General features: G+C 51.3%; 1 protein-coding gene across 3 annotated transcripts; it reads right to left on the bottom strand.

Annotated features, from left to right (window-relative positions):
• Nucleotides 1–602: 602 nt before the first annotated feature.
• Nucleotides 603–9,497, bottom strand: TSGA10IP (testis specific 10 interacting protein). 3 transcript variants are annotated; one of them, XM_068978830.1, is made up of 8 exons: nt 9,351–9,497; nt 7,911–8,044; nt 7,088–7,809; nt 6,762–6,909; nt 4,599–4,769; nt 1,534–1,633; nt 1,210–1,334; nt 603–726 (listed from the first exon to the last, which is right to left on the bottom strand). In XM_068978830.1, exons 1-8 carry the CDS (start codon nt 9,495–9,497, stop codon nt 603–605), a joined length of 1,671 nt encoding a protein of 556 aa, XP_068834931.1. The 3 variants fall into 3 exon arrangements, with proteins under 3 accessions (XP_068834931.1, XP_068834930.1, XP_068834932.1); XM_068978829.1 differs by having other exon boundaries at nt 1,210–1,418; XM_068978831.1 differs by lacking the exons at nt 7,088–7,809; nt 7,911–8,044 and having other exon boundaries at nt 1,210–1,418; nt 6,762–6,865.
• Nucleotides 9,498–15,174: the final 5,677 nt, after the last annotated feature.

Here is a 15,174-nt window from a genome sequence, read left to right on the forward strand (position 1 = left end):
CAACGCTGCCTTGCCACGCTCCTTGGATTGGGTTTTTAACCTGAGCTCTGCGACTGCCCCGGAGGTCGAGTTGAGCTTCTGTGTATCTGTAAACCCCCTAAAATCGAATGCAAAATTTGGCACATCCGTGTGTGTGTGAGCTTTTCTTTTTCTTTTCCTTTGAGGAGACTGTAACTTGTAGTTAAAAGCTCAGTTCACACAATTCCTCCTGACACCCCCACTTGCCAGTTGCTCGATCTGCCAGCCCATCTGTTAGGGTGTGATTATGCGCCCTTTTAAAGGCCCGCCCCCTCCCCCACAGGACTGGGCGTTCCCAAAGGCGGAAGGCATTCTGTCCTGTTCACTCTTGAATTTCCAGGACCCAGCATTGGTAGGAGTTGCAGCTGTTGCTCTTGGGAGATGCCCCACTCACTCCTCTGGGCAGAGACAGAGCCGTGTGTGCTGGGCGGGGGCGTCGCAACAGCCAGGGTTCCTGGGGGATGTGAGCACAAGCCAAGTGTGCTGCATACCCACCTGCCGCGGCCTGCTCCCAACCCACAGCCACCTCCCACCACCGCCAGAAATCCCACACCGTGTTTTCCACAAAGCATTTAATTTTTCTCTCAGGGACTCAACTCTTGGTCTGGATTTGGGGCGAAGTGCTGGTCAGCCTGGCTGCCAGTGTGTTCCATCTTTGGGGGGCTCTGAGAAGAGGGCTCCATTCTCGCCCCCACTGACCTGTGGCCCCTTAAAGATGAAGACACAAATAGAGACCACTGGGCTCTGCAACTCCCCACCCCGATAACCAAGGAGACCTGGGCTGTAGGAGGGGCAAGGCCTTCATCACCAATGTCAGTGGTTTCAAATGTGGCTCCTACACTCTGAGACCCTGAGTGGGAGACTACCCCCGCCCCCCAAGCCTGATAACCTCTGCTCTGCACCAAGTTGTTCTGAAGTGTAAGCGTTCTGTGGGGAAATAACCTTGGCCCTGCCTTCCTCAGGTGACATGGAGGACAGGGCCCAGGGACGGCCCTGCTGACTGCGAAAGCTAGACTGAGTCCTCCCGGCCAGGGAGTGGACAGGGCAGGATGGAAGTCTAAATTCAGGGTGGACCCATGTGGCTGTGGGGGAGGCCCCTTAGCCTTTCCCCGGGGCAGGCGGCAGCTGAGTGAGACCCCGCGGGGCAGGGTGCTGGTGGCCGTGCCCTATCTCCCCACAGCTGGGCCTCACCTGTGCCTCCTGGGGGCGCCCTCCGTGTCCCCTTTGCCCGCCTCGGCCAGCAGCTGCTCCTCATCCAGTCCCAGCGCGGACAGCACCTGGGAGAAGCGCCGGGTCACTTTGAGCCGGGCGTTGGCCTGAGGAGAAAGCAGAGGGATCCCCTCTCTCACCTGGGCTGCCCCGAGGACACAGTGAGACTCTGATTCCAGGGGGTCCCAGGGCTTTCCAAGGGTCCAAACTGAGGGGGCCCCTCCCGCCTCATCTCCCTACCCTCTCGGCCGGTGAGAAGCTCTGCTCTCCCGGGAGCCCACACGCTTACCCAGGTGCCAGCCTCACCTGCATGGCCTGCTGGAACAGGTAGGGCCGGGCCTGCACCCGGTGCTGGATGCCTTGCAGCTCTGCCTGGTACTCAACAAAGCGCTGTTGCTCCTGGCGCCTGAGGGGAGACAGGCCTCTGGGCAGCTGACCATCGACTGGCGCCATCCCCACTCATGAGCCCTCACTAAGGACTTCCTGTTTGTCCTCCAGCCCTTAGCTTTACAAAGTCATTTCATTTCTGTCTTCAGCTGGGATTCCCCCTGACGTGAATGGAGTGAGAATCATCTGCCACCATTTTGTCCATGACATGCCTGAGGCTCAGGAGGGTCGAGGGACTTGAGGTTGCACAGTTGGGAAGTGAGGGATTGGGCACGGAGCCTGGGTCTGCAGACAATGCCAGGCTCACCTATCCTCCCAGCCATCCTCGAGGAAGAGGGGCCAGCACTGGCTTCTGAGCGACTGGACGTCTGCGTGCACAGCCCTGCCTTCCCCGTGTCCACCCCTGCACCCTCTCTGCCTGTGGGGAGAAGCTGTGACTGTTGGCTGTGGCTTTGGGCAAGATCACGCTCTGGACCCTGGGTTCAGTTTTCTTCTCTGTACTATAGCCAGTATGGGACAAGCTTGCCAGCATTCTCTGTGCTTCTTGTAAGCCAGTAGTTTAGAAAATGGGACAGTGGAACTAAAGGAGTGTATTGCAAATGAAGAATTGATGCTTTTGAACTGTGGTGCTGGGGAAGACTCTTGAGAGTCCCTTGGACAGCAAGAAGATCAAACCAGTCAATCCGAAAGGAAGTGAACCCTGAATATTCACTGGAAGGACTGATGCTGAAGCTGAAGCTCCAATACTTTGGCCACCTGATGCGAACTGGAAAAGACTCTGATGTTGGGGAAGATTGAGGGCAGGAGGAGGAGGGAACAACAGAGGATGAGATGGTTGGATGGCATCACCCTCTCAATGGATATGAGTTTGAGCAAACTCTGGAAGATAGTGAAGGACAAAGGAGCCTGGCGTGCTGCAGTCCATGAGGTTGCAAAGAGTCAGACACAACTTAGTGACTGAAAAACAACAACAAACTGCAAGGGAAAGAACACATCCCAGAAAGATCCAGATTCCACTGGAGAAGCATGATCCACTTACAAAAACCCAGTTGGTGTGCTTGTCAGAAATCTGTTGCTCTACGAGCTGCAAGTCCTGGCCGCGAGAAGGGTCCTCTGACCACATCACACGTGGGACCAGGCATCCTTCTGCCGAGCACACGAGAGAGGCTGAGGGTTGTGGCGGCAGTACTCAGAGACAGGACAGGAGGGGAGAGGCACACAAGACTCTGAGCCTCTAGTGGGAACCTTCAGCAAATGTGCAGGGCCCCATGGGAAAGCACACTGGCTTGCTGGGCCAGGACCCTTGGCTATGCGCCAGGTAAAGAAACTTCCTCCATTCAAGAAAAAGAGGGACTTGAAAACCATGACCGGGAACAGAAGTCACTGTGAAGAAAAGTCTTCATCATTTAAGGGGGGATTTTACAGCAGTTTCAAGGAGCAGGGGTTGGGGAAGGCTGAGCTATATCTCTCTCTTGCCCATGATGTCACGTGTGTTTTTCCTGTGTGGTTCTTGGGGCTATTTCTGTTAGAATTGAGAGGAAGCCCATGTCTGGGGGCTCTAAGTGAGAAAGGAAGTCGTGTCAGTGGGTTTTCGCCCTGTCTATTATCTCAGAATAAAAGGAAGGTTCGGAGCCTCCCCGCCACAGGGCAGTGCCTTTTGTGGCCTCCCTCCTAGGAAGAGCAGAATCTTGCATGCAGCCCAGAGCTAAGGCCAAGACACCGAGACACCCCCCATGGGAAATATCTGCTCCCAAGTAGAAAATGAAGGGATTGTGTTTGGAAGACTCCTCTCACTGACACCTGCCACTGGAGTCGGAGCCTTCTGCTTCCTACCTTGTGAGAAAAAAAAAAGTGAACTTGAAGTCCCGCAGGGAGAAGGCATCTCCTGGTTCACTGATCAAGGATCCCTCATTGGCAAAGTTGGGGGTGATATGGCTGAGCCTCAAAGAGTAGGTGATCGGAGCCCCACTGGGTCCTCAGTGGCCCCGTCTCAGGGCAGGAGCCCCCTGGTCTCTCAGCAGTACCCCACTCCCCTTGACTTAGTGCTTCTCCCCAGATGGAAGGGCTGCCTTGGTGCCAGCTGCACCCTAGAGGTGCTCAGTGTCAGTGGCATCAGTGACCATATTTCTTTGAGTTATCTGGTTCACCAGCTTGGGCTTTGCAGGGAAGATCCTGGTATGCTGTATCTGGAGACTGGGCATTTGAGCCCTTCATGGTGGCCGAATGGCTGCCTGGGTTGGAATCCCAGCACTGCTGCTCACCTGTGACTTTTGACAAATTATTTAAGCTCTTGGAGCTTCATTCATCTGTAAAATTATGGGAGTGGTGATAATACATATTCTTAAGAATCTAAAAAAGATTTGCTTTTAAATCTTAATTTGCTTTTTTATGAGCAAAACATAGGAAGAAAATGAAACGGATGACTCTGCCCCTAACCACGAACAACGGCTGTCTCCAGGAATCAGACCATAGGCACTGTTCACATTCTCCACAAACTATCTCTGTAATACAAGAATTTTTATAGTATGCGCACCTGGCATCTGAAATCAGAAAACAAGATTTGAAAGTGTGATGATGCATGTAGAATAATTCAAACTTGAGCCTTTGACAGCTGTTGGGATGGCTGTTATTAACCAGGTGACCTTGGGAATTCCCTAGCTGTCCAGTGGTTAGGGCTCCACACTTCCACTGCAGGGACCTGTGTTCAATCCCTGGCCAGGGAACTAAGATCCCACATACCACAAGGTGAAGCCAAAAAATAACTAAATAACAGGGTGACCTTGTCCCAGCCCCTTTTCCTCCTGGGCCTCAGTGTCTTCATCTGTAAAGTGGCCCAACCTGCCTACCTGGCAGGGAGGATGGTCCTGGGGGCTCAGCCCACGTAGGTGGGGTGAGGGTGAGGTCTCCTTGGTCGTTCTGTCTGACACTTAGCACCACCTCCCTGTGCTCTCCCCTCCAGGACCCCACAGCCCTGGGCTTCCTACCTCAGCTCCTCCAGCTTGCGCTGGGCAGCCCCCGGCCCCCGGCTCCCTCTGGGCACATAGGCTGCCAGGCAGCGCGCCACCTGATGCTGTACTCGCTGCTCCCGGGCCCGCCGCACCTCGGCCTGCTGCTGCTCCTCCCGCTGCTGCCGCTCCCAGGCCCGCAGCAGATTTCTTGGGTAGAGAGGAGGGGAAAAGCGGAGGGGTGGGAGAAGTTTGCAGGGAACAGAAGCCTCATGGAGGCCCAGGGGTAGGTAGGGGCCTACGGGGACCTAGAAGGAGAGATTTTCACAGTCCAGAGAGCCAGGGGCCTAGGGAATGGGATTTGTCGTGGAAGTCGAATTGGATGGAGGCTGCTTCTGGGAGCTCAGCCCTTGGGCCCAGCTCAGGCTTTCTCAGCTCTTCCTGGAAGCCTTCTGCCTACTCCAGCCAGTGGTGTGCCCCAACTCTGACTGTCTTCAGCCTTGTGGAGCTCGGCACACACACCCGTGACCTCACCTTCCCCTTGCAAAGCAGCTTTCCTTGACAGAAGGGCCCAGATCTTTCTTTCTCTCACCCTCATATCTAGTAGGAGCTAGAGTAATGCCTGTTGGTTTGAGGGACAGACAGATGAATGAATGGGAAAGAGAAAGAAATGGTGACAGGATCTGTGGGTGTAACGGATGAATGGTGTGGATGGTTGAATAGACAGAACCTAGTCCACCTGAAACATCCTTCCCCCAGGTCTGATGATCAGTTCTTCTTGCCAATCAGGTCTTTGGTCAAAGGTCAGAGAAAGTGAGACCTCAGCACCCCATCTACCTCCCAGAGATTTTCCATCTCTAACTCTATATTTTATTTATTTCTTTATCGATTATCCTTCTTTCCAAGTAGAATGTAAGCCTCATGAGAGCAGGATTCCTTGTCTGTCCTCTTCACCACCAGTGTATCCCCAGCACATAGAACAGTTGCTAATATAGACGGAAACTCAATATGGGTGAGTTCATGCATAATTGTTGTCATTCTTTCCCTGAGTTTTATCTGACTGTTTGTGACCCCTTGGACTGCAGCACACCAGGCTCTTCTGTCCGTCACTATCTTCGGATTTTTCGCAAATTCCTGTCCATTGAGAAGTGACACTACCATCTAACCATCTCATCTTCTGCTGCCCACTTCTCCTTTTGCCTTCAGTCTTTCCTAGCATGAGGGTCCTTTCCAATGAATTGGTTCTTTGCATCAAGTAGCCAGAATATTGGAGTTTCAGATTCAACATCAGTCCTTCCAGTAAGGACATGAATCGCGGTCAGATAGAAAGATAGACAGGTAGACAAACAGAGGGGTAAATGCAAGCATACACTCAGAACAGGTTTATTGAACACCAACTCTGTGCGGACCCTTTTAGGGCACCAGATGGAGGCTGTTATCAAAAAGATCTGGCAACTTCCCTGGAGGAGCCTTCACTTTGTGCAAAGGGATAGACAGAAAGCCCAGCACCTTCCCAAGGGATCTGGGCTTTGTCCTTGGGGCACTGGGGAGCATAGGAGGATCTCGAGCAGAGATGACAGGGGAGACTCAAAGGGTGCCATCAGAATGCTGAATGGATCTCACCCCACACTTCTAACTGGTCACCAAGACCCACTAAGCCAACCTCCAAGTATCCTTTCAGATAAATCCTTCTCTCTTCACTCACATGACCACCTGGTTCAAGCCTTTTCCTAGATATTGCCAGCAGCCCCCACCCCATTCTTCCCTCCTGCTCCCACTGTCTCTTGTTCAAGCCCCAGGGATAGTAATGATCTAACTCTTCTGCCATTGTCCCTGTTTTCCCCATCTGTCTCCTTTTCCAGCTGACTTTGAGCTTCTTAGGGATGAAACCAAGTCTTTTTACCTTTATATCCTGAGTACCCGTGAGCAGGTACCCAGTGTATGCTGCATTAATCACTTAGCTAATAGACTAATGAATGGGTAGAAGTGAGCGAAAAGTGGCTTGTGTCAATAAACAGTTGGCCAAGGGGATGGATGGATGAATGGATGGATGGAGGGACGGATGACTGGATGATCAGAAAGACTAGTGAATGGATAAATGAAGGGATGAATGAGACGATGAATGGACGAGTGTCTCTTGGAGATCTAGCTCCTTCTCTAGTCCCTGTGTTTCGCTCCCACCCTCCTTCTTCTCCACCTCACCTGGTGGCCTCCTGTCGTTTGTGGAAGGTGCGGTTAGGGAAGTTTGCAAACAGAAAAGTCTCATCATCTCCCAAGGGGTGGGCCTTCCTGCTCCAGTTGGAGGCCTGAACAGCAGCCCGCAAAGACTTCCAGGGCTGTTTCCCAGGGCCTGTTCGCAGAGGGACAAGTCAGGGGCTATTGATCCTCCGGTCGCCTTGGGCAATCCCTCCCCGCATCTGAAGCCCAGCGCGGCCGTGTCTGAACGCCTGGCCCGGGTCACTGGCTCTGGCCCCTCTCCACACTGTGTGACTTTGTGGGGAACCTGGGCTTTGAACCCCAGGACTCACCACAGTCCAACTCCTGCTGCAGCTGCCTCTGCAGCTTCTCCAGGTCCCACGGCCCCTCCAGCTCCTTGGCCCTTGGCTTCCTCCTCTGTGGTCCTCGGAGGCTGGTGGAGCTGGAAACGCTCTCCAAGCACTGCACTTCACTCTCGTCCCAGGCCTCCTCACCAGAATTCCGCCCCTTTCTTCGAGAACTGGTCCTCCTTCTCCGGGGGGCCTGGTGTTCCCTGTCCTCGGCCTCCTCTGTGGCCTCTGAAAACTGCTTCTCCTCCAAGATCAACCCCTTCCTGGGGAGCTGGGGCAGTTCTCCCGGAATCAGACCCCTCTCGGCCTCCTCGGCTCCCGGACCTTCCGACTCAGACTCCTCGGGCTCCGACCCGGACCCCGAGGACTTCCTGGGCGACTGCAGGCCTCCCTCCCTGGGCAGCTCCAGCTCCTGGCTCGTCCCCCTGCCCTGAGGGATGGCGGTGCAGCTGCAGGCCCTGAGCTGCTGTCTCCTCTCCAGGTTCGGCCCCTCTGCCTTCCAGCAGAAGCCGTGGGCCTCCAGGAGGGCGGGCGTGGACCTGCGCCGGGACCTGTGGTGATGGACCGCTGGGGGCAAAGGCAGGGTCTGGGGGCCAGGGGCCGAGACGGAGCTCAGCTGATGCAAGGCCCGGCCATCTGCGGTGAAGCTCTCCCAGGCCCACTGGAAGGGGAAGGAGGGTTTCCGAGGAGGAGAGGGGACGAGACTGAGGAGGGAGAGGGCAGGGGGCAGGGGTCAGGGCCCGGACGCCGGCCCCCAGCGGGGCCTGGCCCCCTGCATCCCCCCCGTCCCTCCACAGCTACTTACTCCTCAGCTTCCGCAGAGCTTTGCCCTTTCTTGTTCCGGCCTCTGAGCCTCCGGTTCTTCTTTGGTGTCTGCCCCGCGCTCTGAGACCTCTGCTTCTGGGCATGGATAACACCATCACCGCTTCCAACACTCCTCTGGGCGAAGGTAGGAGAGGAGGCCTAGCTCTGAGCCACTCACCCAGCGGACAGTACTGTGCACCCCGCCTGGCCCTCTGGGCCCTTGTTACCCCTGAAACTGACAGACCACGACCTGAATTATTATTAAAATAGCAACAGTGGCAGTCTAGTGGTTAAGAACCCGCTTGCCAGTGCAGGGAACCCGGGTCTGATCCCTGATCTGGGAACATTCCACATGCTGCAGAGCCACTGTACCTGTGGACCACAACTAAGAAGCCTGCGCTCTAGAGCCGTGAGCCGCAACTACTGAGCCCGCACGGCGCAACTACTGATGCTTGAACACCTGGAGCCTGTGCTGCGCAACAAGAGAAGCCACTGCAATAAGAAGCCCGAGCGCCACAAGGAAGAGCAGCCCCCACTCACTGTAACTAGAGAAAGTCAACCTGCAGCAACAAAGACCCAGAGCAGCCAAAAATAAGTAAATAAATCTTAAAAAGCAATGGTGCTATTCACCGAGCACCTGCTGCATGCCCAGGACTTTCTTGCACTAACTCACTTAACCTTCCTTCCCAAGGACCCTATGGGGCTTCCCAGGGGGCTCTAGTCATCAAGAATCTACCTGCCAATGCAGGAAACGCAAGAAGTGTGAGTTCAATCCCTGGGTCGGGAGGATGCCCTGGAGAAGGAAATGGCAACCTGCTCCAGTATGATTGCCTGGAAAATTCCATGGACAGAGGAGCCTGGCAGGCTATGCTCCATGGGGCCTCAGAGAGTCAGACTTGACTGAGCTATTGAACTCACACACACACACACACACACACACACACACACACACACACACAAGGATCCTATGAGGTCCTTGCTTACTCTCACCCACATCATGCAGATGAGAACACTGAGGCTCAGCGAGGTGAAGTCCTTTGACTAAAGTCACACAGCCGGGAAGCAGAGCCAGGACCTAACGTGTGGACTGTCCTAGAGCCCAGATTTGCCCCCTTTGCCCTGGGCTGCCTCTGGGCCCTGGACAGGTCTTCTCAGTGCCCCACAGGGCCCTGGCCTTGCAAAGCCAAGGAGGGAAAAGTTCATCATTTTTCCTGAAACCCAAATCCTCCCAATTTGCCAAAACTGCCCCATCAGAAGCCTGGGAGTCATAACGGGGCACCATCCTCCACTTCACCCCACATCCCTGCCCGTCTCGGACCTCCCTGACTCTCTTCTGGGCCTCGGCTCCAATCTTGTGGCCTCCCTCAACCTTGATCTCCCACCCCAGAGAGCCAGCCTGCCTCTGGGCGGTTGGCGGTCCCCCCACGGGGCCCCCTCTCACCTGCTCAGTGTAGGGGGTGGTTGAGAGAAGCTTGAGCAGACCTGGGGTGGCCCCTGGAGCCTGCTGCCGTGTGTCTTGCCCAGGTCTCCCGGAGGAAGTCCTGACCAACTGTTGGTGGGCGTTTAGCATATTGGTGTCTTGCCCCATCCCCCACCCCCATCTGCCAACCTTGGAACTGCCCGGCCCACCATCTCTATGGCAACCAGTCCTCAGCCTGTCTCAAGGGCTCTGGCAAAAGCAGACCAGGAAGGCTCTATGTAAGGCCAGCTTCCTTCCAGAGGGGAGAGTTCGGCAGGACGCTGAGGAAGAGTCCAGGCCTGGGAGTCCAGAGATCCAGGCCAAGTCCGGACTTCCTATGGACTCGGTATAATCCTCCTACTCTTGCTCAGCCTATGTTTCTCCATCTCTCAAAGGAATCTCTGGACCATCCATCCCAAAGGGTCTTCACACCCTGTGAAGACAGCAGATAATACCTGCCGCGTCCCTCTCCCTCTATCTGCCTCCTGGTTTTTAAAAAAAAAAGAGATATCTCATTATAATTAAAAATAAAAAAATCTTTTGGCCATGCCACATGTGGGATCATAATTCCTCCACCAAGAATTGACTTCCCTGGTGGCTCAGATGGTAAAGAATCTGCCTGCAATGCAGGAGACCTGGGTTCAATCCCTGAGTCGGAAAGATCTGGAGAAGGGAATGGCTACTCACTCCAGCATTCTTGCCTGGGAAATCCCATGGACAGAGGAGCCTGGAGGGCTACAGTCTATGGAGCCGCAAAGAGTCAGACACAACTGAGAGACTAACACGTTCACTTTCTTCAAGGATCGAATCTGTATCCCCTGCACTGGGAGGACGGAGCCCTAACCACTGGGCAGACAGGGACGTCCCCTCAGTGTAAGTTTAACTGAGTTGTGCTGATGACCTCTTCGACCCGCTCTGCATTACTTTTTAGCCTCTGGGCCCTTCCTGTGAGCTGCTTGATTCTGTTCACAGCCATGTATTATGCTTCTGGGCTTTTCTTTATTAACTTGTGCAGGAGTTCTGTATTCACTAGATTGCAACCACCTGTCTGTCAATATTATCTCTGAGGGCCTTTGTGGAGCAGAAATCCTTAATTTTTTTCATTTTTTTTAAATTGAAGTATAGTTGAATTACGATGTGTTAATTACTGCTGTACAGCTAAGTGACTCAGTTATACATGTGTATCTCTATCATCTTTCGTATTCTTTTCCATTATGGTTTACCACAGGACATGGAATATAGTTCCCTGAGCTACATAGTAGGAGCTTGTTGCTTATGCATTCTATACATGCCAGTTTGCATCTGCTAATCCTAAACTCCCAATCCAACCCTCTCCCACCCTCCTCCCCCTTGGCAACCAGCAGTCTATTCTCTGCATCCCTGATTCGGAGAAATCCTGAATTTTGATGTAGTCAGATCCACAAAGGTTTTGCATGAGGGTCTGCCTTTTGAATGTCTTAACTCCTTACCCTACTCCGAGGTGGGGCCTTCTCCTATATTTTATTCTAGTAGATCATAATTTAGCTTCCAGGTTCAGATTGAAATGCTCTATACTTTTCCTTTTCTGATACTGTCCTTATCTGGTTTGGGAGTCGTATGAGGAAGTGGGCAGCCTCTTCTCATTCTGTTTTCTGGAACAACTAGTATAAGGTAAGGACCATCTGTTCCCCTTCCACTGGGACTCTTTTGCACTGGAGTCTTAGATTATAATTTTCTTTACTGGCTATTGATCTATTTTTTCTGAAAAGGCCTTTATGTTAAATTTTTATTTTTACTGACATACAATCATTTGTAATATTCTTTGATATTTTGACATTTTAAACTTCTGTGGGGGCTCAGAGGTTGGATCATGTAGGGCCCAGTGGCTGTGGGAAGGTCTTGGGATTTGCCCTAAACATGATGGAAAGGGTGAAAGGATATTGTTATAGAAGAACCCATTTTGCCAACACAAAACTCCCAGTCTGCTTCAAGATTATGAAGGGTTGGAAGGTGGATTCTAAAAAGGGAATTTTATGATGAGACTGGGGCTGGGGCTGGGGGCTGCTTTCAAATCCTAAATCTGGGGAATTTGAGACGGGCTCCCTGAGATCCTGGCAGGCCCATGGGTCAAGCGTACAGGAGACTTCCAGAAAGACTTCAGAGCCATGGTCAGAATGGCCAGCACTCTGAGGAAACATGGCACAGGAAGTCAAGACTTCATCTGGGGCAGAGACAGATTTCCTTATGGATTTCCCAGGGACATTGGGAGACAAAAATGCATCTCGTTTGGTCAGGGAGAAGAGGCAATGGGCTTCTCCGATACCGCTAGTGGTAAAGAATCCACCTCCCAATGCAGGAGATGCAAAAGACACAGGTTCGATCCCTGGGTCAGGAAGATCCCCTGGACTAGAAAAGAAATGGCAACCCACTCCAGTATTCTTGCCTGGAATATTCCATGGACAGAGGAGGCTGGCGGGCTGCAGTTCATGGGGTCGCAAAGAGTCAGACATGACTGAGCACACAGGTGGCAGAGGCGGTGAGAGGAGCTGGCTCAGGGTTTTTCTTTTAACATTTTTGTTTATTTTAATGCATTTAGTTTATTTGGCTGTCCCAGGTCTTAGTCTCGGTACACGAGATCTTTGACTGGCCGTGGCACGCGGGACCTTTAGTTGAGGTATACAGACTTTTAGCTGCACGATCTAATCCCCTGACCAGGGATCGAACCCCAGCCCCCTGTGTTGGACTACCAGGAAAGTCACCCTGATTGAGGTTTTTAAAATCTCCCTTTGGCTGCTGTGTAGAGACTAGACTGGTGGCCCAGGGTGGAAAGAGGGACTGTGGTCCAGGAGAGAGACAGGAGGACTTGGGCCATGCAGGCAGAGAGAGGAAAGAAGAGGAGAGGTCTGGAGATTGAGCCTGGGCCCGCCACCATTTAGAGATCAGGAGAAGACAGGGAAACTCAGCCATGGACGTTGGACAAGAGAGGCTGGTAGGGAGGAGGTCAGCCCAGAGAGGGAGGGCTCCCAGCCAAGTGAAGTGTGTGTTTCAAACAGGAGTGGGCGATCAGCTCAGACAAGGGGCACGGAGAGGCCAAGGCAAGGCTGACTGAGTGAACTGAATTTGGCAACCTCACTTGTTCCCTAGGCCCGACTCCAAAAACCAGAGAAATAAAATGTATTACAGATGTTGGCTATTTAATGTGGCTGAAATTGGCCTCAGAAGAATATTCTTTCCCCCGAGGAACTTGTGCCCTTTGTTATCTCTGGAAGGGGGAACCTGAGTTACTACATCTCCCTTTTTTCTTTGGCTCCCTGGAAGCTCAAAACCAAATTTGATCTGCAGATAATAGAATGCTTCATGTGTGCACGCTAAGTCACTTCAGTCGAGTCCAACTCTTCGTGACCCTATGGACCGTAGCCCCCCAGGCTCCTCCGTCCATGGGGATTCTCCAGGCAAGAATTCTGGAGTGGGTGGTGATGCCCTCCTTCAGGGGATCTTCCCAACCCAGGGATCGAATTAGCGTCTCTTTCATCTTCTGCACTGGCAGGTGAGTTCTTTACCACTAGCACCACCTGGGAAGCCCAGAGTGTCTTATGGGCTTTACTTACTAATAGACCTGCGTATTTATATCTTTATGTTCTTGCTCCAGATCTTCACATTTTCTTTTCAACTATCTTCTCACGTTCCTGAGCCTCCATTTTTGTTTTGAGATTTTTATCTTCTTTGTTCTTATCAGAAGTTACCTCACTTACATTGGGAATGAGGCAGGTATGCAAATTAATTCTACCATTTAGCAAATATATGGAGATGCCTTATACCAGTTAAGTTTCTTTGGTTTGCAACTGACAGAGCTAAATTAAGCCAAAAGGATAAAATAAGTAATGGGCTTATTTTACTAATGAATAAAGAGGGCCTGACTTCAATTTTGCCTGGATTGAAAGATTTGAGCCCCTTTGCGTGTGTGTGTACGTGCGTCTGTGTGTGCGTGTGTATGTGTGTCTGTGTGTGCGCACATGTGTGCATGTGTGTATCTTTCTCTCTCCCTCATTTCATCGTCATTTCTCTCTCTGTGTTGGCTTCATTTTCTCCAATGGGAGTGTCGGCTGCAGGCAGCACCAGATTTCTGTCCTTGGCCCTTTGCCACCAGAGTAGCGAGAGGACTCTTCCCAAGTGGGTTCTGACATTTCCTGCCTTAAGTCTCATGGCCACCCCTGGACCAATCACAGGGACCTAGTGGGACAAGGACTGTGACCCGCTGTACTGTGGCACTTTCTGGGTGGAGTGGGAGGAACAGTGTTCTAAGGATAGAAAACAGTATGGAGTTTCCTCAAAAAAATTAAAAATAGAACTACCATACAATCCTGCAATTTCACTCTTGGATATTTATCCAACGAAAACTAAAACACTAATTCTAAAAGATATATGCAGCCCAGTGTTCAACACAGCACTATCTATAATTGCTAAGATATGGAAGCAATCTAAGTGCCCATCGATAGATGAATGGATAAAGCAGATGTGATACATAAATAGATATTGATAGATATTAGAATATTTGCTAAGTCGCTTCAGTTGTGTCCAACTCTTTGCGACCCTATAGACTGTAGCCCACTAGGCTCCTCTGTCCACGGGATTCTCCGGGCAAGAATACTGGAGTGGGTTGCCATTTCCTTAGCCAGATATTAGAATATTACTCAGCCATAAAAAAGAATGAAACCTCGCCATCTGTGACCAGATGGATGGAACAGAAAGGTATTATGCTAGTGAAATAAGTCAGACAAAGAAAGACAGATACCGTATGTTTTACTTCATGAAATCTACAAAACAAAACTAATACAACAAAACAGAAATAGACTCACAGATAAAGAGAGCAAACTAGTGGCTGCCAGAAGAGAGTGGAGAGAGGGGATAAGCAGATAGAAGGGGATTAACAAGTGTCAACTGGGCTTCCCAGGCGGTGCAGTGGTAAAGAATCCCCCTGCCAATGCAGGATACTCAGGAGATGCAGGTTCAGTTCCTGGGTCGGAAAGACCCCCTGGAGGAGGGCACAGCAACCCACTCCAGTATTCTTCCTGGAGAATCCCATAGGTAGAGGAGCCTGGCAGGCTACAGTCCATAGGGTCACAAAAAGTTAGACACAACTGAAGCAGCTGAGCACAGATGCTTGCAAGAGGTACAAACAACCAGTTATATATGTATATGTATATGTATATGTATATGTACACACACATACACACATATATAAAGTTAATAAAAACCTTGGGACTTCCCTGGCTGTCCAATGGTTAAGACTCCACATTTCCAATGCAGGGGGCAGATTTGATCCCTGGGTGAGGAACTAAGATCCCACATACTGAGGCATGGCCAGTTAACAAAAAAGAAAGTCTATAAAATAAATGTCACAAGGATGTAATCTATAGCACAGGGAATATAGTCAACAATATTATAAATAACTTAAGATGGTAAGTATCTATAAAAATACCAAACCACTATCTTGTACACCTGAAACTAGTATAATATTGTAAGTCAACTATACTTCAAATTTTAAAAAGAGAAAATTTTAATTGCATTAATTTTTAAAAGGTTGGGGATGTGAGGTGAGGTGACTTGAGGGCGGAGGGTCAGGGCAGACCTTAGTACAAAAACGTGCTTATCATGTCTCTATAGCAGATATCCTACAGACGCAGATATGAATAAGATAAGCCTGCCTGCCTTGAGATGGCCACAGAGCAGTGAAGGAAGGTAAAACACGCACACGCAGTTGTAACCAAACCACCGCATGGGCAGAATTTTGGAAGAGGGATGCGCAAAAGACGCACAGAGTTCAAAG

Source organism: Capricornis sumatraensis, chromosome 8 (assembly GCF_032405125.1).
Source record: "Capricornis sumatraensis isolate serow.1 chromosome 8, serow.2, whole genome shotgun sequence".
NCBI classification, from domain to species: Eukaryota; Metazoa; Chordata; class Mammalia; order Artiodactyla; family Bovidae; genus Capricornis; species Capricornis sumatraensis.

Bases quoted from the DNA above. Each gene is read 5' to 3' on its own strand.
- TSGA10IP (XM_068978829.1), bottom strand. From the start codon at position 9,497: ATGGGGCAAGACACCAATATGCTAAACGCCCACCAACAGTTGGTCAGG. The intron at 8,045-9,350 runs GTGAGAGGGGGC...ACCTTCGCCCAG, and splicing joins CCACCCCCTACACTGAGCAG to AGGAGTGTTGGAAGCGGTGA. The intron at 7,810-7,910 runs GTAAGTAGCTGT...CTCCCTCCTCAG, and splicing joins AGCTCTGCGGAAGCTGAGGA to TCTCGTCCCCTCTCCTCCTC.